The 21,528-nt window shown below is 42.1% G+C and overlaps 2 protein-coding genes across 15 annotated transcripts in view; one reads left to right on the top strand and one right to left on the bottom strand.

Moving 5' to 3' along the window:
* The window catches only part of MAST4 (microtubule associated serine/threonine kinase family member 4), a 319,996-nt gene extending 308,915 nt beyond the window's left edge, over positions 1-11,081 (top strand). For all 14 annotated transcript variants that reach the window (XM_052776790.1, XM_052776788.1, XM_052776787.1 and 11 more), the window contains 4 exons: positions 1,022-1,144; positions 2,931-3,067; positions 3,777-3,958; positions 4,789-11,081. In XM_052776790.1, coding sequence (XP_052632750.1) covers positions 1,022-1,144; positions 2,931-3,067; positions 3,777-3,958; positions 4,789-8,651 — 4,305 coding nt within the window. In that variant the 3' untranslated portion in view covers positions 8,652-11,081. The remainder of the gene's footprint in view (positions 1-1,021; positions 1,145-2,930; positions 3,068-3,776; positions 3,959-4,788) is intronic.
* A 6,171-nt stretch (positions 11,082-17,252) lies between these two features.
* CD180 (CD180 molecule) lies at positions 17,253-20,074 on the bottom strand. The gene is given in 2 exon segments (XM_052778858.1): positions 17,253-19,169; positions 19,849-20,074. Coding segments are annotated over 2 exon segments (1,908 nt in total). The 5' UTR covers positions 20,031-20,074; the 3' UTR covers positions 17,253-17,443.
* Between the last annotated feature and the right edge of the window lie 1,454 nt (positions 20,075-21,528).

The following is a 21,528-nucleotide window of genomic DNA, read 5'->3' as shown; positions in this document are numbered from 1 at the left end:
AAAATATTTCAACTACCTTAAAATCATTTTGAAAAACTGATTACAAATATATCGAAAGCTTTGAAGTTTTGTATAGTGCTTTGTTTTAAATATGTATTGTAGGTTTTGAAGTAGCAGTGCTACTGATGTGGTAGTGTATTACTCATTTTTCATTCATGTTGTTTACCTCTCAGACCTATTAATCCATCAAGAACATTGAATCTGGAGAATGAAGTACATTTGATTGATAATGGAATAACTAAAAAAATTGGATTTCTTGCCAGAAAGAAATTTGATGTAGCATCACATCAGTGAAAGGAAGGGGGCAAAATGGTACATTGCAGTAAAAGTGAAACCTTGGCTTTTTTTTAAAATACTATAGGTTTGTTGGGTTTTTTTAGCTCTGTAACCACTGTAGGCTTCAGTAGTGGCTGCATGAATTACAATTCTTCAAAAGCTTATTTTAAAATATAATAAATTATTTAAGCCACTGTCAAAATAATTTTCAATTCACTTTGTTTTGGTCCTTCATCACCTTTGTGCTGCACTGTTCCGTCTGATGAGCAGCCTGGTGAATTTGAACCAAATGAAAACAATTCTTAACTACATGGTGGAGTTAATTTTTATCATGATTTGGGTACTGCATGTGACCACTGCCTTAATTACATCAGTATTTCTCAGTGTTGGATGCTAAAAATCTCAGTTCAGTTCTGAAATTTTGCCATGGGGAGTGAATCACCTCTTTGTCATGCATGAAAACTGCCCCGCTATGCAGAGCTTACTTAATACCAGTGGCAACAAGCAGTGTTTCAGTGAGCTTTGAAACCATTCCAGGCCCTGTGTAAGTATAAAGTTTGAGTAAGTAGTTGATGGTGAAAGGTCTGGTCTGATTTTTCTTCTTTTCTTCCTTTATATAACTTAATATCTCTTAAGTTTTCTTCATTGCCAACTGGTTTTATAGAAAGAGTTCATTAAACAAAGCCTACTCTTGAAAGTATGAAGGTTAAACAGGAGTCCATTCTCTCCATCTCTTGATTTCCAGAATGTGGAAGAAGGCGGTGCAGCTTACCAAGCAGGTTTAAAAGCTGGAGACCTGATTACTCATATCAACGGAGAGCCAGTGCATGGTCTTGTTCATACAGAAGTCATTGAGTTGTTGTTAAAGGTAACTCTTGGACAACTGGGATACAAAAGCACTTGCTGTTTTCACCAAGGATTGAGGGGTTGTTTGTTTCCCTCAGAGCTTAGTTATCAGATTTTTGTGGTTGTTCAAATACAAACTCTAAGCTACTACTGCACAGATCTGGAGGAAGGTCAATGATTTCATATATCCTGCTACGGTTTTAGTTTCTGCAATAAACTGACACTTCTGCTGAGATACCTAAAGTACATTCGAGGCACTGACACAAAGAAATGACTGTCTCTCAAAAAATTTGACATTTTCAAGCACTTTCTTGAACTCCCCCATTTTAATCAGGCAATTCAGGCTTTTGATGACGATGCTACTTCTCATTTTCTCCTTTTAAAGTGAAATCAATGAGGAAAAGTGGAAACAAAGAATATTAAATATTTTCTTGCCTACTGTACATGAACTTGCCTTTCATAATCTTAAGGCCCAAAAGGTTTTTGTCTCGTATATAGCCAGGCATGTCCCACAGAGCTGCTTTGCTTAATGAAGTTCTGATCCTGCAGTTGGAGTTTTATAAATAATCTATCACGTTTTTTTTCTTGTGGAGTTTTCCAAGGCCTATCCTGTTGGAAAATTACAGTTTTTCCTTGAAAACAAACAAACAAAAACCCCAACTTTTTTTAATTAATGATAGTGTCTTAGCTTGTCACTGTAGCTTATTTTATTGTAGTGGTTTTTTTAATCTTTTCAGCATAGACTCACGTAGGTCAGAGTTATTTTAGACAGCTGTATGTTTACTTCTACAATATTACTAACAATTTCTGGTGTTACATGCAAAGCTTTGCCTGTCAAAGGGAGTAATTAGTTATAAAAGAAGATCGGAAAGCAATGAAATAAAGGGGAAATATAAAGAGCTGAGGAAAGATGCAAAATACACTTTTCCTTAAGTCTTATTTTCCTTCTCTGAAACCACAAGGAACTTTCAAGTTTTCCAATTTTGCAAGAAATGTATAAGAGAAAATTCCGTAACTTATGGCAGTTGGTTGTGAAGTTGTTTTGTGTCAGGTACAGGAAAAATAGAAACATGACAACCCTACACACTACTTGCAAGAGCAAACTCAAAATGAGAGATTGTTGTTTATCCAAATGTGCTGTACTATAAATGAATTTGGGCTATTAGAATTCCTTTGAGTAGAAGTTCACTGTAGTGGTATACAGTGCTGGGCAGGAGGTATGGATTTTTAAAACATAATATAGATATTTCCAGTTGGTTTTATTTATTAAGTCATCTGTTCATGCAAACAGTCCTAAAAGCTTAACTTCATTATATTTTTTATCTCTTTTGAACAAGATAAAAGGATTGTTTGGGATTGATGATGAAGATTAAGTTTTCTCCTCCATTTCATCATTGTAACTGTCGGTATCCTGAGACATGAATGGCCAGTGAATGGACCCCTGTGCAGTGACAGCTGTTCTTTGTGGGAAAATAGGATGTTTCTGTAGAAGCTTTCATCTTGAAAACTGCAGTCTTTGTCAGTCCTTGGTCTCCTCCTGTCTAGCTACAATTATTGGAATTTCTCCTTGTCCCGAAGCTGGAATGGAGGAAGTTTAGGAAATTTGGCAGAATTTGAGAATTTTCCAATCATTTTTTAGCTGACATAAATTAGCCTGGCAACATCTGCATAGGGCTTCCTACACTGCCAGCTCTTACTCTGGTGTTGGAGTTCTGTCTCAGTGCATTTGCATTTGTAGTGTAGCTTCAATTTGAGGCAAGTTCGTGTTGTATTATTCACACATAAAGGTTCCTTCTCCATTTTGGCAGAGTGGCAACAAAGTCTCGGTAACAACAACCCCTTTTGAAAACACTTCCATCAAGACAGGACCTGCCAGGCGAAACAGCTACAGGAGCAGAATGGTCAGACGCAGTAAGAAAACCAAAAAGAAAGAGAGTTTAGAGAGGTGAGTAATACTTTTGTTTCATCGTGAATATGTTTCCTTGTGTGTGTGTGTGTATACATAATAATTTAAAATATAAATGTAATACAGTTCTCTCTCGTCTTCTTCACCTTTTTACGTTCTTCTATGAGATCCTATGTTGGACCTCCTTGCAATCCTGTTTTGCCTAAACTAGATCTGTTAACATAACCCCTAAAAATTTTGCACGGCACACACATAGATATGGGGAAGAAAGTGAATAGCTGAGGTTGCATCTTAATCTGTTTTAAGTATATCTTTTTGTACTTGTTTAATTAAACTTTCTAGTGTGAAATTTTTGGCCATTTTTAGTTTGGTCATAAGTTTATGTGTATTTTGTAAATACATTGCTAGTGCTTTATAGATATGCCATCAGTTTGGGTGGGCTCTTAAATTAAGAAAATGAAGATTTATACTCATAAGGAGCTAACCATTCTTCTGAAATACAGTGACTAAATTTTAGTACAAATAGATTTAGTTACAATACCTATCCCACCTATTAGCAAATCGGGATATTTTCTAAACTTCACGGTCTGCATTGTGGTTTGCTTTCATGTAAACATACATTTAATATTTGCTTTTCTGAGGGTAATGGGAGAGGGAAGCAATGTCAGCTAGCAAGAGTTTTGCCTGTTGTAATAGTATCTTCTGTGCAGCTTAACTTCTGATTAATGCTGTGCTCTTCTCATGCTAGGAGAAGATCTCTCTTTAAAAAGCTGGCCAAGCAACCCTCTCCTCTTCTTCACACAAGCAGAAGTTTCTCCTGTCTGAACCGATCACTTTCATCAGGGGAGAGCTTGCCTGGGTCTCCAACCCACAGCTTATCTCCCAGATCACCTACCCCAAGCTACCGCTCTACTACTGATTTTCCATCTGGTGAGTGTGAAGGCATGGAGGGCAGAAGAAAAGGATTTGAAGTGTATTCTACTTCTTGTGAGCCCCCCACTCACTGCTAACAGTAGTCAGCTCTGACAAGCATAGTCATTGAACAGCTGGTTTCTGTCTGGAAAAGGGAAAAAGATTCCTGATGCAAAATCAAAGGTGTTTTCATGATACAGAAGCTCCTAAAAGGGAAATGTCTGCTAGGTTAGTCCCAGAGTTTAAATCCAAGTCCAATGGCTATAAGTTGAGTAATAAACAGTCCGAGTTTGGGGTAAAAGGTAGAATCTTGCCTAGGAGAGGCTAATTGGTAAAAGAATGAAACTGAGGAAAAAGTTGCTACATAACGGAACTAGCATGGGCACTCATGAATGCAGATTTATTGATGAAAAGATTGGCTGGGTGCTGAAATATGCATCTTTCTGGCTCCTAAAAGCCTGCCCCTTTTTCCTGTTTTACTGCCATCATGATTTTAGCGTGTACTGAAAGCGACTACTGTTGTACAATCCCTTGGCAAAGGTAAATTATTTGGAAAGCCTTGATCAATGCTTTGAAGTGGCAGAAAGCATTAGCTATTCTATTTAAACAGAAGTAAGTGATAACTCAAAGGGGATGAAGGAACAGAGGGGGAAGGAGAGAAATAGCAACGTAATTGGAATGGTGAGGGGTTTACAGCCCAGTCACTCAAAAACTTCCAAATTTTGGAACATTGTGGCAGCTGGCAGCACACAGGTCTTTTGGATCAGTGAAAGTTCTGTGTCTCACTGAGCATTTAGACAAGATTAAAAAAATCTTGCTAATTTTATGTTTGTGTGTTCTTTTTGTAGGTACTAACTCTTCCCAGAGTAGCTCTCCTAGTTCAAGTGCTCCCAATTCTCCAGCTGGTTCAGGACACATAAGACCCAGCACTCTTCATGGCTTGGGTCCAAAGCTTGGTGGGCAAAGATACAGATCAGGAAGACGCAAATCAGCTGGCAGCATTCCTCTCTCTCCTCTTGCACGGACACCTTCTCCAACACCCCAGCCAACATCCCCTCAGCGATCTCCGTCACCATTGCTAGGACATTCGATTGGAAATACAAAAATAGCTCAATCTTTTCCTAGCAAAATGCACTCCCCTCCAACTATCGTAAGGCATATTGTTAGGCCAAAGAGTGCAGAGCCACCAAGATCCCCACTGTTGAAGAGAGTCCAGTCTGAAGAGAAACTTGCACCCTCTTATGGCAGTGATAAGAAACACTTATGTTCACGAAAACACAGTCTCGAAGTGACCCAAGAAGAAGTGAACAGAGAGTTGTCCCAAAGGGAAGTAACTCTTCAGAGCTTGGAGGAGAATGTATGTGACATGCCATCACTCACACGAGTCAGGCCTGTAGAGCAGGGCTGCTTGAAACGACCCGTCTCCCGAAAATTAGGTAGGCAAGAATCCATCGATGAGCTAGACAGAGAGAAGCTGAAGTTCAAGATAGTTATGAAAAAGCAAGATTTTTCTGAAAAAGCAAATGCTGCTATATATGAACCTAGCAGTGAATCAGAAAATCCCAATACCTTAAGATTGGAAGAAAGAGACAAAAAAGCATTCCAGAAGGTATTAGAAAGATCAAATCAGTTTGAAACAAAAATTGTTGCTTTGGAGACCCAGTCAGCTGGTGGCATACTGAAAGACACCCTTCAAAAGAACGCAAACTTGCGATCAAATGATGGTGTTGCTTTAGATGCACAGATGTGTCATGCACCTCCACCTAATGAACCCAGTCATATTTCTTATGACTTCAAAAGAATTTCCCCTCCGTGTACACTGCAAGATGTGCTACCTCAGTCCTCTGACAGGATGCTAAATGGAAAAGGAGAAAACACAGATAAAAATGTACCAACAAAAGAATTCGTCAAATTTGAAAGATTAGATGGTAAACTTGCAAATATTGATTACCTTAGAAAGAAAATGTCCATTGAAGAAAAAGATGACAGTGTCTGTCCAGTGCTAAAACCCAAATTGACATCAAATGTTCATGAATGCCTTCAACTTAATACAGGCAGACCCATAAACATACAGCAGGACTCCACTGCAGGTGCTGATGGTAGAGCATTTATTGGCAGTGCACATGCTGCTCAGATCAACTCAGTTTCTTTTGTTCCTCTCAAGACCTTGAATGGCCGAGCGGACATAAGTGTGGAAAAATCAGCCCTTATTTCCACTGAGGCTCCTGTCAGAAAAAGTCCATCAGAATATAAACTTGATGGGAGGTCTGTTTCCTGTTTGAAGCCAATAGAAGGCACACTAGACATTGCCTTACTTTCTGGGCCACAGGCTTCGAAGACTGAACTGCCTTTGTGCGTGCTGCCAGAAGGACAGAGCACCAGCAGTGATGGGGGATCTCCTAAACTCCCAGCACCACAAGGGAGTGGTGGGAAGGCAGAGCTGGCCTGTCAGAAAGAGCAGTTGTTAAGCTATTCAAAATCTGGCAAAGTCAATGTATCGGAGCCTCAGGTTCTGCAAAGAAGCAAGAGTTCTCCAAATCCACCAGTCATCCCTGTGGCTGCAGAAGTAGTGACAGAGAAAAAGGTTTCTAGTCCAGCTACTAAAGGCAGTATTTCTGTTATCGAACCTGTTCAAAAGAAGGACACCTCCCCTTCAAAACAGAAGGACAATTCAGTTGAGGTAAAGTCTTGTGTTATTCAAAGTCAGAGTGTCAAAACTACTCAAACATGCTCCAAATTTTCTGCTGTCCAAAGCACTCCTGAAAAAGCTGTAGGAAAAGAGAAGCAAATACAAAAAGAGTTGCCTGGCAAACAACCAGTAGCCCAGAGAAGTTGTGAGCCTGTCCCTGCAAAGGTGGAGGTGATCAGGGAGTCATCTCTGAAGGTATCTGTCTCGGATGTCCTGATAAAGAGCTACTCCAAAAGCAATGAAAAAAACTGTGCTGATTTTGCCATTCCACCTCTGGTGCAAGGAAAAATGCAGGCACCTGGCCTCAAGACACAACCTAAGGATGGCAGAGAATCACTGAAACAGCTAGGCAAAGATGACAGCAGTGTTGCTAGTAGTTTTGTGGAAAGGGACATAACCAAGCAGAAAGTTCTCAGTGAGTCCAAGAAAGTTATCGCAGAGTCAAAGAGTGAAGTTCTTCTATGCAAACGGCCCATGCAACCAATAGATTATGATCCTAAAAGTGAGAAGTCTGCACCAGTTTCCTGTCTGCAGAAGGACAGTGCCAAAGATTTAGGAAAGAAAGATCAGAAACAGTTCACTGACATAAGGCTTCAAACTACTGAGAAAGAGCAGTCCAGCCAAGTTCCTTGGCAGCAACTTAATGCTTCAGGCTCCCCTGCTGTGAGAGACACTGTAAGCAGAAACTGTGCTGTAGATGTTCGTGTAGGTGTTCAAGAACATGTGAAGCCTGCTGCCACCTTTGTGGAAAGCAGCAGTAATAAAAACAGGCCAGCCTCTGATATGAATTCCTCTAAGTCTAAGTACTTGGATAAGCAGACGTTGTCACAAAAACCGTGCACTCCAACCATAAAAGAAAAAGAAACTATTATTCAGGTGTCTACCAACTCCCGGAAAGATGGGAAACATGCCAGTAAAAATGTGCTAGATCCCTTTTCCTCCGTTTCAGGGTCATTGAGAAAAATGAGCAATGACCATGTGCAGGCCGAAAGGCCTGTGAGTTTGGAGCATGGCTCAGTAGCCACCCTCCAAATGAGCAGCATCACTCCTGACACCAAACCCAAATCCTCTGCTGTCAGCCCAGTGAGTTCTAAGCAGATGCAGAGACAAGAACCAGCAGGCTTCAGGGAATCTGCTGATCTAAAGCAACTTCACCTCAGTGAAAAACAAACGATGTCTCCAAAGTTTTCCACTGTGAACGACTGTCTCTTGCTGAGCAAACAGGCAGACAGAAATCCTAGTAATGAGACGATCTCTGCAGACAAAAGACGGGAAGGAAAAATACGCACTGACGCACTTTATGTTCAGCTTGACAGTGGGAAAGTAGAACCTACCCTTTGCCTTGCAAACTGTGATGCCAGAGGAAAAGGAGCAGAAAAAGCGACTACAAGTAGCAAAAGCTCTCAAGATTCAAAAGGGAAAGGCCAAGTTAATCAAAAACAGCCAGAGGATGCAAACAAGCAGACTGCAATAAAACATTTGTCGGCTGCCAGCGGGCAGAGTTTTTGTCGTGTGGGTGCAACACCAGGAAAGTCACTGACTTGTTCAGCCAATTTCTCTGAATGTAGACAAGAAGTATGTGTTTTGTCTTCGGCAAAGAGTGATGCACCTTCAGCAAAGGTTAAAGCAGGCTCACCTGAGCTTCCCACAACCTGCAAGGAAGTAAATAAGAAAAGCACCTCTTCTGCAGGGAGCGGTAAGGCAGAAATGACTAAAAGTGTTTCACTGATGGCCTTGCACAGTGCTGCTGTTGTAGTAGAAGCCCACCACCCTGCTTCAAACCTTGGGGGGAAACCTGGAAATCAAGAAATGTCGTCTTTTGTTAACACTGTGGATGTAAAGGGAAAAGATGCCGTTCAGGCTCAGCAGTCTGCTTCAAGAAAACAGAATGTAGGTAAAGATTTAGCCAGGTCAGCAACCACACCCGACCGCCCTAATGCACTTTCTGACGACAAAGACTCAGCTCGGCAGCGGCGAGGAAAGGAAACTTCACGGAGCAGTCCTCACAAAAAAACTTGTTAACTGTAAGACCTGGCAGGTATGAATACAAGACTAGCTGAAACAATGTCAATATATTAGACTGCCTTTAAACCAGCACTGTGTCGTGTCTTTGTGCGGCAAAGCTTTCATGTCTCTAAAGAAAGAGGACCGGGGATATATAAAGAGAGGACTTTTTTTCAAAATGCCTTCCCAATTGTAACCGGTAAAACTGTTACCATATAGTATTTGTACAAAAATACCTTTATAGCTGAGAGCTGTTGAAGAAAAGATTTCCTCTGTAAATACCTAGCGATGTGTTTGGGGTTTGAATGTAGCATATATACTTTGCTGCTGATTGCATTGTTTACTCTCCCCTTTTTTAAGATAGTTGCTTTGCCACTTATTTGCCATACTCGAATATGAAACCGAATTATTAAAACTCAGACCTGCTGTGGACATGCACAAGCATTGGTCTGACTGGAAAACAAAAACAGGCCACATTTTTACTTACTAAAAATCCTAGCTAGAGGTTAAAAAAATACTACTACGGAATAAATACAGTGACTTATTGTGAGTTTTTACATGTATTTTTAATAATCCAATTTTGATAGTACTGTACGTGGCTGACTGCTTCACCAGATCTAACACAAGACCTAACTGCATCTCCCTACTGCACAAAGCCTCTTAGAGTAGGTGTCATTAAAGCTATGGGAGGACCAGTTGGTTATCAGGGTGTCCCAGCAAGACTCGTGTTCTCTGGTGAAATGGTGGTTCTTGCCTTGTCTATTGGGAGTGTGTTCTGTGACCTTCACCTCAGAAAAGGCTGAGACTCTGAAGCACATGCCATGTGCTCTAGTTTTTGCTGCAGTCCTCTCTTGAGTTCCTTGAGCTTTTTTAAATTTGGACCCTTACAGTGTGAGGCACAAGTATAAGCACACGACTTGCAGTACTAGTACGTTCATCCCTGTTTTTTAATACATGTAGAGAATACATATTATCATGGCATATAGGTCTGCATCATTAGCTTCATACAGCTGTAGCTTTTTTCCTGCTTTATGACAAGTAAGGGGAAAAGGGAAAAAAGCAGTTTCAGCATCATATCTTCAGAAAAGTTCAGGACATCCAATACATTTTAATACGTAGCTGGGGCCTTATGTTGTAGACTTAACTTGCTGTTTTTAGCAAGTAATTCTGGGTTTCACATTCATTTCTAAATGCATTGAGTAGCTCCATACATTTCATAACATAATCTTTATTTGTATGCAAAAAAAAGTAAATACTGTAATTATAAAAGAAGCATTTTGTAACAAAGGAACCTGTTGGAGCTATTTGGTGCTAGAATGTGACTGTGTTTTTACTTTTGCTAAGCCTTATTTAAATTTTATATACTGTGGAACATGTAGACTTCAATAATTTTAGTGTGGAGGTATTTAGTTTGTTTTGAAGGATGAAAGGTAAAATTTGAAACATATACAGAAGCACTACAAGATACCCTTGCAGATGTGTGTTTTTTAATGATTGGGATCAATAGAATGGGGAGTTTGCCTATTTCTGTTATATGTACCCACAGTAGAGCTAGGCCCATACCTGTTTCATCAGGTCTTACGGATTGTCTTTCTGTCTCAAAAGCTAGAAAATTGTTCATAAAAGCACAGTGTAATCTTGACTTGGAGGTTTGTGTGGCAACTGACAGTGTGCAGAATTAAGTTCCCTCTGGTGAAAATTTTATTATACTGATTAGTTAAGTTGGATTACAGCAGACCTGTCATGGAACAATAACATCACAAACAAGTCCTGATTTTTCATGTGGCACTATAACATTCATACTGCCTTTGATGGGTTTGCAGAGGAGCTAGTGAGCAATGGATAATATTTTTTGAGCAGCTCTACAGATAAATGGTCTCGACATTTACAGTTCATCTGTGCTTTGGCAGTTACTACAAATGAATGCTAATGCACTTCAAAATAACATTTCTGTCTGGGAAGTATTTCCTAGTTTACAGTCTTCTGCGTTTTTTCAACTATCCTTTTGTTTCCTTTAAAGCACACCTAGCTATTTGTTTACAGCATACCTTTATGTATATTTTGTATAATTCATTATCACTTCTAACAAATAAGTTCTTTGCATTTTGGAAGTGTAATAGTGCTTAAGCTTGTGTTTATGTAGTACCTGTTTGTTGGTGTGTACCTTATCAGTGAGCTGTTAGAGATCCTCCTGCCTGTGTTCTGCTTGGTCAGTCTTTATGTGATTGTAGATCTGATGTGTTCTTTTGTAGACTTCCTGCTGTAGATTCCTCAGCTTACAAAAAAGAAAAAGGAAAGAAAAAAAATTATTAGGGTTTGTGCAATAAAGTGTTTGCAGTCTTATTTTCTCTAAGAAACTCCTTATGGATGTCATAATTGTTGTATACTGAACACGATTATTTATACTTATGCAGTTGCATAACATTGAAATAAAAATTCAGCATGAAACGCTGTTGCGTTAGCATTTTTCCTTGAACTGCTTTCACTCCTGTAACTTAAGGCACATCTCTGCTCTACTCAGAGGCAGGCAGTTGTTTGTTGTTTTGGTTTTTTTTTCTCTGGGGCCAACTCATTGCACCCCTTAAGGCACATGCTGGCCAAGGATTTTGCATGAGGAAGTGCAGTTGAGGCTGGAGATGGGAGGAGGTATATGGAGGATGGAGTATATCTGCATAGCTGCTATCTCATCTCAGGCAGCGGCTGGAACCACTGCTGTGCTGGTGGGTAGGTAGGCGCGGAGTGATGGTAGCTAACAACAGCAGTAGGCTGTAACATGATGTTTAAATCTTTCCTCCAAAACGTGTCATCATTCATTACAATAGGGCAGTATGTTTTTTAGTACCTTCTCAAAATAGCCAATCTTTATTGTTTTTTTTAATTTGCGCTGAAGTTTCAGCCTTAACAAATTCCTGGAGCGTGTGTAAGGGCAGTGTTTTCTTCAGTTTTGAAATCTCTACCCCTTGAATATCATAAAATCTCCCTTTATTCTTTTTTCTCAGAAGATAAAATGGATGCAGTGAACCAGATGGGGGAGATAGAGCAGAACACCTTAGTATCCAGTGGTTTCTTCAATGAAGAAAAATCCTTTTGGCAGAAGGAGCAACAGGGCAGGACTTTTGCTCCCCTGATTTTTGTCTTTCCACTTCTTGCAGAGGAGCAGTGTCTATTAAAGTACACGTGTCTTTACTGTTCCATTGCTGGTAGCTCTGCACAGCTGCCCGGCAGAGGGGGTATTTTTGTTCACGTTTTACTGTTGCATTGTTTTCTCTGTTTTTCCTCTGTACAAAACCAAGTGCAGCAGTGTTACAGCATCACTTTTGCTGCTTTGCTCTCTGTTTGAAACCAATAGGTGAGGGGAAGCTGCAGGTCACCCCCAACCCTTCCAACTTGCTGCAACCCAGCAGAAGGCAGGTAGTCTGCAAAACTGGTGCACTGGCAGGGGCTGTGATAAGGAGAGGAGAGCAGGCTCTGGCAGCTCAGGGAAAGGAAATGACTGGAGTTGAGGATTGACTTTAACTGCTCTGCCTGCTGTGCCGTCTCTGGCTGTGAACAGCAATGGTCACCTCTGCCTGGGGAGACATAGAAACCTGCGTGCCCAGAGTGAGTCTCCATAGTGTTCAGGGCCAGAGGAAAGGGCTGGTGTAAGGGGGTTGTGTTGAGGAAGAAGTTGGGAGAGAAAGGTCATGGGTATATCTGGCATGGCCTGTGTCTTGGTTTCAGCTGGGATAGAGTTAAATTTTCTTTTTAGTAGCTGGTACAGTGCTGTGTTTTATATTTAGTGTGAGAATAATGTTGGTAACACACTGATGTTTTAGTTGTTACTAAGCAGTGCTTATCCTAAGTTAAGGATTTTCAGTTTCCCATGCTCTGCCAGCAAGCAGGTGTAGAAGAAGCTGGGAGGGAGCATGGCCAGGACAGCTGACCTGAACTAGCCAAAGGGATATTCTGTACCATAGAATGCCATGCTCACTATATGAACTGGGGGGAGTTGGCTGGGAGGGGCTGATCACTGTTTGGGCATCAGTCAGTGGGTGGTGAGCAATTGCATTGTGCATCACTTGTCTTTTCTTTGGTCTTATTTTTTTTTCCTCTTCTTTTTTTTATATTCCTTTTCATTACAATTTTTTTTATTATTATTATTATTTTTAGTATTTTATTTTACTTCAGTTATTAAATAGTTCCTAGCCCATGAGTTCTACTTGGTCCCCCACCCCCACCCCCCAATTCTCCTGCCCATTGCACTTGGGTTGGGGGAAGGGAGTGAGTGGCTGTGTGGTGCTTAGTTGCTGGCCGGGCTTAAACCACAGCAGCCTGTCATCCTTGCTTCTACTGTTGTAAGAAGAGACTGCACCTCACCTGGGATGGGAATACTTTAATGGTCTGAAAGGAAATGTGAGCTCCCTTCTTCAGCACTGAACTCCCATCTTGGAGTGCAGAAATATGCTCCCTTAGCATATTTTCCTCTTATGTAGTTTGCAAGACTTAGCAGGGATGTCAAGCTTGAATTTGGATGGTAGCTCAGAAAGAATAAATCACAGAACAGGAAGATACTAGAGGGTATAAGTTACTAGAGGGTATACAGATGCATGTCCCAGTTCATGGTTTGGGTTAGCAACAGTTTTTCTTTCCACTGACTGTATCTATACCATAGTATTTGATTAGCACTGACCAGCTCAATCTACCAGACACCTGCCAAGGATGGGTTTGAATGAACTGAGGGTAGGAAGCGATGCTAGAGATTATAGTTCAAGCTGCAAAGAGTTGGGAGCATCAGGAAGAGTAGAGAAGGCTGCAGAGTAAGAAGACAGTAACAACATGGGTGAGTTCTAGCATAAAGCAAGCCCTTCAAAACGCAGGTGTGAATTGGATACAGGGGCAAGAGGACGGCTGAGAGATTTGCTGGAGAAGGATGTAGTCCGTTCCTGGGGAAGAGTAATTTCCAGGAGGTATGGTATGGGTGAGTGGTTGGGAAGGCATCTCACTTGCTCTTTTTCCAGGTACAGATGAGTACTGAATATGAGAAAGTTCTTAAAAGATGCATCATTGACAAGGGGATATTTTTTTTTTTTTTTAAGATGACAGATTTAGAAATTGGCCTCTTCAACCATCCTGTTCAGAGTAAAACCCTTTCAAAAATTGACTTGCATCTAACTGACAGTATCTTGTTTAAGCACAGTTGGGGAAGGAAGGGCTTGGCTCTGAGTTTTAGTTTATCCAATTGGAATAAAGATAAGTGCTTACCAGTCTCTGAAACATGACTTGTTAGCTAAGATCTCCTCAAGTTTCTTCTCTGTGTAAATACTGATAACAAGTTCTGTTTTGCAGTTTGTGTTGTACCATGACTTCAGTGATATATCTGTGGCCCAGGAGCCAGGATGGTGGTGAGTTCAATCCTATTAGGCACCATTCACCTCAGGCAATTCCCTTGTTCTCTCTTTGTGCCAGCTCCCTAGCCGTATTTGAAAAAAATCAAGAGATAAAAGGCCTGACTGGAAACCAAGGACTGCATCAGAGCAGAGCTTGACTGAGTAAACAAATTCTATAAAGAAAAATAAATCTACTGTCTCTTTCCATTTATATCCTTGCTAAGTAATCCCAGAAGACAAAATCTTTGGACTTCAAAAAGTTCTCATGTATAATCTGGACATTTTAGTGTATTATAGCCATATATAAATTTTCCTTCAGAATGATCAGTCCCTGTATTTAGGATTCATGTATCCTAAAACACACACTGTATGCTGTTCAGCAGTGTTGTTTTACGTGGTGTCCTGTGAATGGTGTTTTGCAGGCAAATAAAGCAGAGATGGCACTGTAAAGTAAATCAAAGAGAAAATAAAAATGACAACAGATGAACATATGTTGCGGACACATATTTAGCTAACGGTCGCAAAAGTATTCCAGACGCCTTTAGAAAGCCTTGAACAGAATAAACAAGAAGACAAAAAAAGAAAGATGCCAATTAGAAGAACACAGGTGCACATTCCAAGATAAAGGGAACTTGGCATGAAGAACCTCAATTCAGCAGTTTATCTTAACCAATTAGGCTGAGACAAGTTTCGCATGTTTTAGTTAGTATAACCAATTGTGTCCTATGTTTAGGCGCGTGTACAGAGTTAGTATAACCAATTATGTCCTATGTTTAGGCGCGTGGACAGAGATAGTATAACCAATTATATTTTAGCTTTTGGTGCGTGGACAGCTGATGTTTAGCTTGACAAGGTATATAAGCACGCTGTTTGGGCAATAAAGGGAGAACAACTCTAACCGTATCGGTGTCCGGTTGTTACTCGGCTCACGTCTCCAGATGGTTCCCTGCTACAAACATAGGGTCATCAAAACCAAGTTGTGTAGAGGGAAAGGGATGGGTCACAGAAAAGTCTGTAGTTAATACTCTGTGTGCAGATACATATTGCACAGGAACACATTCACCATTTTGCCTTTTCAGCCATCTTTGAGTTTTAACCATCTGAAGTCTACATGATTCAATGCCGTGACACTGGGTAGCATTTCAGAAACTTGTGGTGTTTGAATCTGTGGTCTTCTCTCCAAACACAGGCATTTCAGAAAGCATCAGCCTAAGATGCAGTTTTCCCCTCAAGTTGGCTGGTATTTGTGAATCTCCCATAGTTACTACCTGATACTTGCAGCAATTTTTTTTGCACTTGTGCCAAGCAATGAACTGCATCATGCTCCCTTTTAACTTCTCCCTTTTAACTTCACTATTTCTCTAACACTTACCTGAACCCACAAATTTAAGAGGGAAGAAGCAGATCTCTCTAGGATGGTGCACACACTGGCATTCATGCTGGATTGTTAGATAATGCAGTTATCGGAGGTTGCTCATTCAACCAGTCGGATTTGCACAGGGAGGGGAAGATGCGCCTTGAACCCTGGGCTGACTTCAGGAGCATCTCTGCCTTGCTCCCAAGGATGAGTCAGGGAGTCCTCACCTCGGGCAACGTGTTTTCCTTGGTGACATTTCTCTCCCTTAGACCAGTCCTTTTGGAAGGGCTCGTCTAATGCAGACAGCCCACGCAGCTTTGGTGTTCTGCAGCTGGGCAGTTGGAGCACAGCACCTGCTGATGGGGTCAGGAGGAGGTTTCTGTGCAGAGTGTGTCAGCGGCCACAGAAACAAGGAATACAGGTCAACACTATGGAGAGTTGTGAGGAAAGGCAACATCTTGGTACCCCATATCTGGGAGCGTTTATAGGCAACTGGAGAAGAAACATCAAACATCTCTCCCTGCGTGCCCTTGGGCAGCACATGGCTACATGGGCAAGAGGAGGAGAAGCTGTGGGTAAGGCAGGCAGCATATGTGACATGAAGGCGGCATGTGAAAGCTGCAAGAATCCATGTTGTGTTAGTCTGATCTGCTAGCAGTAAAAGGGGCTTTTCAAATAAGAGAGGTATTTCTTACTTGAGAAGACTAAGCAGGGATTCTTGTCAACAGCATCTTCAGAAACGAGCACAAACTTTCTAGTCCAGCAGGGATCTTTGAAATCTTAGCTAGTCAGCATGTTACAGAAGAAACATCGACAAAATGCCGTTCGGGCAGGAGCTGAATGTGGAGTCCAGCGTGGGAAGTGTTGAGAGAGATCTTGCCTTCCTCCTCTCGGTGAGCAACCGCAGCTCCTGGTGTAGCACACCAGGGAGCCTTGCTGGGGCAGGGCAAGACTCCATGTGGTACAGACCCTAAAATTTTTTTTTTTTTTTTTTTTTTTTTTTGTAAGATGAAGATTCTACAGAGAGACAGAAGGGTTATACCATCTGAGAAGTTTGTGTCTATATGTCAGGGTTAGCCTGTTAAAGCATGAGTGCAGTAAATCATGCTATGGTAACATGGGGCAGATGAGTAGGCATGGCAAGCTCCCATCAGTAGCTGTCAGCACCAGGAGCACCTGTAGGATGAGATTGCTGCTCCCTACTGTGCTGCTCCCTTTGCAGTCTCTAGTTTTCTCTCCTGGGCTGCTGCTGGAGGAGACAGTCCACTCTGGGCTGGCACAGGAAAGTCTCATAGCTATAGGCATTGGTTTTTTGCCCTGTGCAAGCAAGTGTAGTGCCAAGCACCTGCAGATTCTTGACCAAATTTACAAGTTTTATGGTTAAAGATGAAATTGTTACTGGTCCTTGCTTACTATGGAGTCTAGTAAGTAGTACAGGAACAGAGCCTGCCCTGGGGTGAGAGATGGACAGATAGAGGTTCAATGGCCAGAAACTTCCTAAGGATCAAAAAATATTTTAAAGAAATTGGAGAAATGATACAGACTGTTTCTGTCAGTCCTGCAGAAGTTGGTCTTAAGTGACTATGAATGTTGCATCTGTTCTTCACAGAAAGTTTTTTTTTCTTTTTAGTGGAGCAGGGTACACCACTGCCAGCTCTTAAACGACATTGTTTTTCAAAGGCATTTGATAGAGGGTGGGGGTTTGGTTGGTTTGGGTTTTTTTTTGTTGGGAGTGATGGTCATGGCGGTGGTTTGCTGCTTTTTTTTTTAAAGAGAACAAGGTTTGCATTTTGGCCCTTGGATCTTCCCTTTACAGGTACATTAGCCGTAATAGCTGGGACACCGGGGCTAACGTTGAGTTGAAGTAGGATTTCTCTGTAAGAGAAGTTATTCATGTTCAAGGCTCAGGTCATAGTTTATTTTTCCAGCTCTCAAATAAAATTTTTTCATTATTTTTCTGAAAGTTATAATACAAATGGAAAGGGTATTACAAAAGTGAAGAAAATACAGGTCACAAACAAATACAGTAAGTTGTCTTTCATCTTAATACAATTGCTGTACATATTTTCTATATCTCCATCATAAACTTATATTTGCTGGTAATTTCGCTTGAAATAGCAAGCACCCCAAATGAAGATGGCACCACAGGATAAAATAGCCAGGACAACCGCAGTGATTCCTGCTGTGTTGATCCCACAGGAAAGCGAGATGGTGGCCAGCTGAGCCCCAGCTAGCGATTTGGGTTCAGAGCATCTTGTTCCTTCAGAGTCTTCAATTTTATCCAGATTCTGCTTGTACCAGGTGATTAAGCCAATATTGGAGCAGGTGCAGTCCAGAGGGTTGTAACTTAAATTGATTATGCAGTGGCCAGCTAGGGATGCTAGCTTGTCGCGTGGCACAATACGGATCCTGTTGTGGGCACAATTGAGATAGATGCTCTTGAGGTTTGAAAATGCATCTGTGCTGAATGCAATAAGTTTGTTGTGGCTCAGATCAACATGCCGTAACTTCTTGAGGCTGTGAAATGCTTTGCCACCTACTGCTGTCAGTTCACAGGATGATAAAATTAGCACCTCTAAATTGGATAGCTGTTGGAACAGTTTGTCCTTTGGCATGATCCCCGACTCAAAGTTATTTTGACTAAGGTCCAAGAGCATGAGGTTTTCCAGGCCTTGAAAGAGATGCTGCATGCTAGTATTAATGTGGGAGGAGGAAAGATTCAGTACTTGCAAGAGATGCAAATTTCGGAAAGGACCCTGTGAAGTGTTGATGTGAAGAGGAGTGGAAGCTAGGTCCAGCAGCTCCAGGTTAGCACTGTCCTTAATAAGCACGTCTTGGAGGTGGAGCTTTGTGTTATAGCTCAGATTCAGGTACTGAAGGCTGCTCAAACCGCTCAGCGCTTCATTACAGCAGTCAAAGCTTTCAATATGACTCTTACTTAAATCGAGATGTTGAAGCTTTGCTAGTTTCTGCAAACAGCCAGAGCCCAGCTGCAGGACCTGCAAGTTCCCGTTGATGTGGAGGTGGGTGAGGGAGGGGAAGGCGGCAGAGCTGATGTTGCAGAGGTGCTCAAAGGAGTTTGTGTTGAGAACTAACTCCACTAGCGAGCTCATGCCGCTAATGCCAGGGGGCAACGTGCTGATGTGGGTTTGAGTTAGGTCCAGCTTTCAGAGCCTGGTCAAGCACTGAAACGTGTCAGCATTTAGGTTTCTGAAGTGCCGTAGCTGCAGATAGAGGTCCTTGACAGAGGTATTACAGAGGCCTTGTAAAACATTCGGGCTTATGTAGGGCTCCTTTTCTATGCCGTGAAATGTTCCCAGCCAAAGGATCTGAGCTGTGGAGTTCTGTATCCCTGTCAGGACCCTGGGGATGTCAGTGCAGCCCCCGAAGTCCAAACTGTAGAAATGAGACTGCAAAGCTCCAGGTTCAATGTATATAAAGTTATTGCCTTTAAAGATGAGAGTTATATTGCTGGTCTTCTGCAGAACACGGACATCTTCTGCTGTGACTGCTCTTATGTTGTTCATTTGAAAGTCAAGGTATTTGAGGTTTTGAGTGGGAAAGTTGGGAGGAAGCTGCAGTGAAGAGATGTGGTTGCTGCCCAAGATGAGGGTATCCAAGCTGTGCAGGTTTGTCATTGGAATAAAGGACATACTGGTTATTCCTGTCTGTGTTAAGTCAAGCTGCTTCAGGGACCATGGGCCAGTGAATGCTGTGTCAGACAGAAACAAGAGCAGGTTTCCAGTCAGCACAATTGTCTTCAGCTGCCTGTTGCTGTGAAAAGCGCCATCATACACCCAGTTGATCTGACACCTTCAGAAAGCAACAGAAACCAGCATCAGTGACCTGTCTCGCAAAACTCTCCCGGTATACGTGATAACCCGAACTGCACTTCATATCTGTAAAAACTAATGATCAGTTGCCTTCACCAGGATAAAAGTGTCTGTCTTTTCCAGTAACACTTGCCTGGTACTTCTAAGTTCACAGTTAAATACAGGATCCTGGTGAGAAGAAAAACCTGGCCTGAAATGATGGGCATGAAGAGGCATTTGTGGAATTCAGGGAGACATGAGGTTTTCAGTGTCCAGCTTAATAAAATGAAAATCTCTTTTTCTATAGAAAAAGTTGGGCATTTCCAAGGACAAAACCTGTCTTTCTTTAGGTTTTAGGAACAATATCTTTATAAAAAAGTGAATTAAAAAATTGCTCTAGTAACTTTGCTGTCACTACCGTCTTAGCAGCAGTAATATCTGGAAAATGCATATTTCACCCACTGTCCTGCAAACGATTGTCATCAGAGAAGAAGCCTAGATACTGCCCAAGGGGATCAACCTCTGCTTAGCAAAACACTTCACCACCTGTCTGCAAGCGCTACTGGTGGTTTCCCTGTGAAGGCAGGGAGATGCTGCTGTGGTGTGATCCAGTAAGCCTCCAGCAGGGACAGGGGCTTTCACCAATGTGATGTGCAGAAGGGAGGATGCTCCTTCCGTACCTTGTTAAGTCCAAGTAGAGGAGAGACTTCAACTCAGAGAAGGTTGAATTCTGGAGGGAAGGGAGCATGTTGAAGCTGAAGTCGAGGATTTCTGTTGTGACAGGTAGTTTTTCAGGAACCTCCCTCAGTCCTAAACCTTCACAGCTATAGCTTTTATTTACTGTAATCTGTGGAAAATACATAGTGAAACTGCAAGAGGTATGTACTGCAAATATAAATAGAAGGAAACTATGGCTTTTCAAAAAAACTACCACCAACAACAAAAAAAACCAACCAACAAACCAAAACCAAACAGAATTTTCAATTATTTAAAAAAGCAGCAGCCAGAACCCTAAGAAGCCTCAGGGCAGACTTGCAATGCACAGTCTTGGGGGTTTGTGGAGTGTGTTTTTAAAACAAATGCCTTGAATCTCTCTTGTACTAATTCAAAGCGTGTCCCATCTGTAGTACTTATCAAGGTTAGCACATATGAGGATTGTTTACTCTTCCAGATGAACTGTTAATCCCTAAGAAAGAATCCCCACAGGTAGTTTTAAATTCTGAATTTCATGAGTCTTGTAACAAAGCTTATTCTAAGAGAAGTCTTAAAAAAAACCTTGCAGAGATGTTAAAAAGAGTAGGTCTGGGAGTGTTTCTAGGAGGAACATGTCCAAATTAATTGGATCTGAACTGCAGTTACACGCTGCAGTGAGAGGATGGCGGGAAGGCTTAGCACAGACTAGATAAATATTATATCTGATATGCCGAGTCTACAATTTCTATGAAGGCTTTTCAGTTTAACTGAAAGTAAATCAATTTCTTATATAGAGAAGTCTACTCTGTGGATACCAGGGAAATTCATTAAATGTGCCTGGCCTGCCTTTGCCTTGTGATTGCATGAAAGTCAGCCAGAGCCTGGGACCATGGCACACAGGGAAGTGCTGCCCCGAAATAGCCTGCTGTGCTGCTCCAGGTGGTGGCGATGCTCAGAGCATTGCACTTGTCCCAGCTGCCAAGCTGCAATGGGAAGCGTGGGCACAGCCAGCACAGTGTCAGCCTCCCCCTTGCCCAGCCCTGCTCCCAAAGGGCAAGGGGACAGCCTGTCCTGGATGGTCATGGTCCCAGCCTGGGTCCCCAGGGCCACATGGGGGTGGCAGCTTTGGCAATATCCTGCCAGGAAGCTTGGAGACGTTCTGCTTGCAGGGAGGTAAATGCACATGTCGCACAGTTGGCCAATCTGACTGGTTTAGTTGGATTCAAAGCTGTTCTACTAGCCAGAAGAAAGCAAGCACAGGTGGCAGCGGGTTGTCCGGAGAGAAATGCACTGGAGGCTGGCGTCCGCAATGAGCTGGGGACGGTGCACGTGTGCGCCCTGTGGGGTGGAAACGTGTGGCCCGCCGGGGCTTTGTTGAGGGGCATGTGCGTGGACCCTGGGGAACAGTGCATGGGGTTCGGGTCTTTCTGTTCATGTGGGACTGTGAGTATTTTAGACCAAACCATGTCTCTGCCTGTCTGTGGCTTAGGAGAGGCAGGTGGGCAGTGATGGCACTCAGTAGCCTCGCTGGAGGGGGAAGAAGAGCAGTATTTGTTGCAAGCCGCAAGCTGGGTATGGTGAATGCTTTCTTCCTTTCCTTTCAGCACAAATCCGGCAACCAGTGTGTGCTGGGGAGTGCCACAGCCCCACGCTGCTGCAGGCAGTGC

This window comes from Harpia harpyja, chromosome Z (assembly GCF_026419915.1).
Source record: "Harpia harpyja isolate bHarHar1 chromosome Z, bHarHar1 primary haplotype, whole genome shotgun sequence".
NCBI lineage: Eukaryota > Metazoa > Chordata > Aves > Accipitriformes > Accipitridae > Harpia > Harpia harpyja.
The sequence above is the reverse complement of the archived record's forward strand: the minus strand, read 5'-3'. Positions and strand labels throughout refer to the sequence as shown.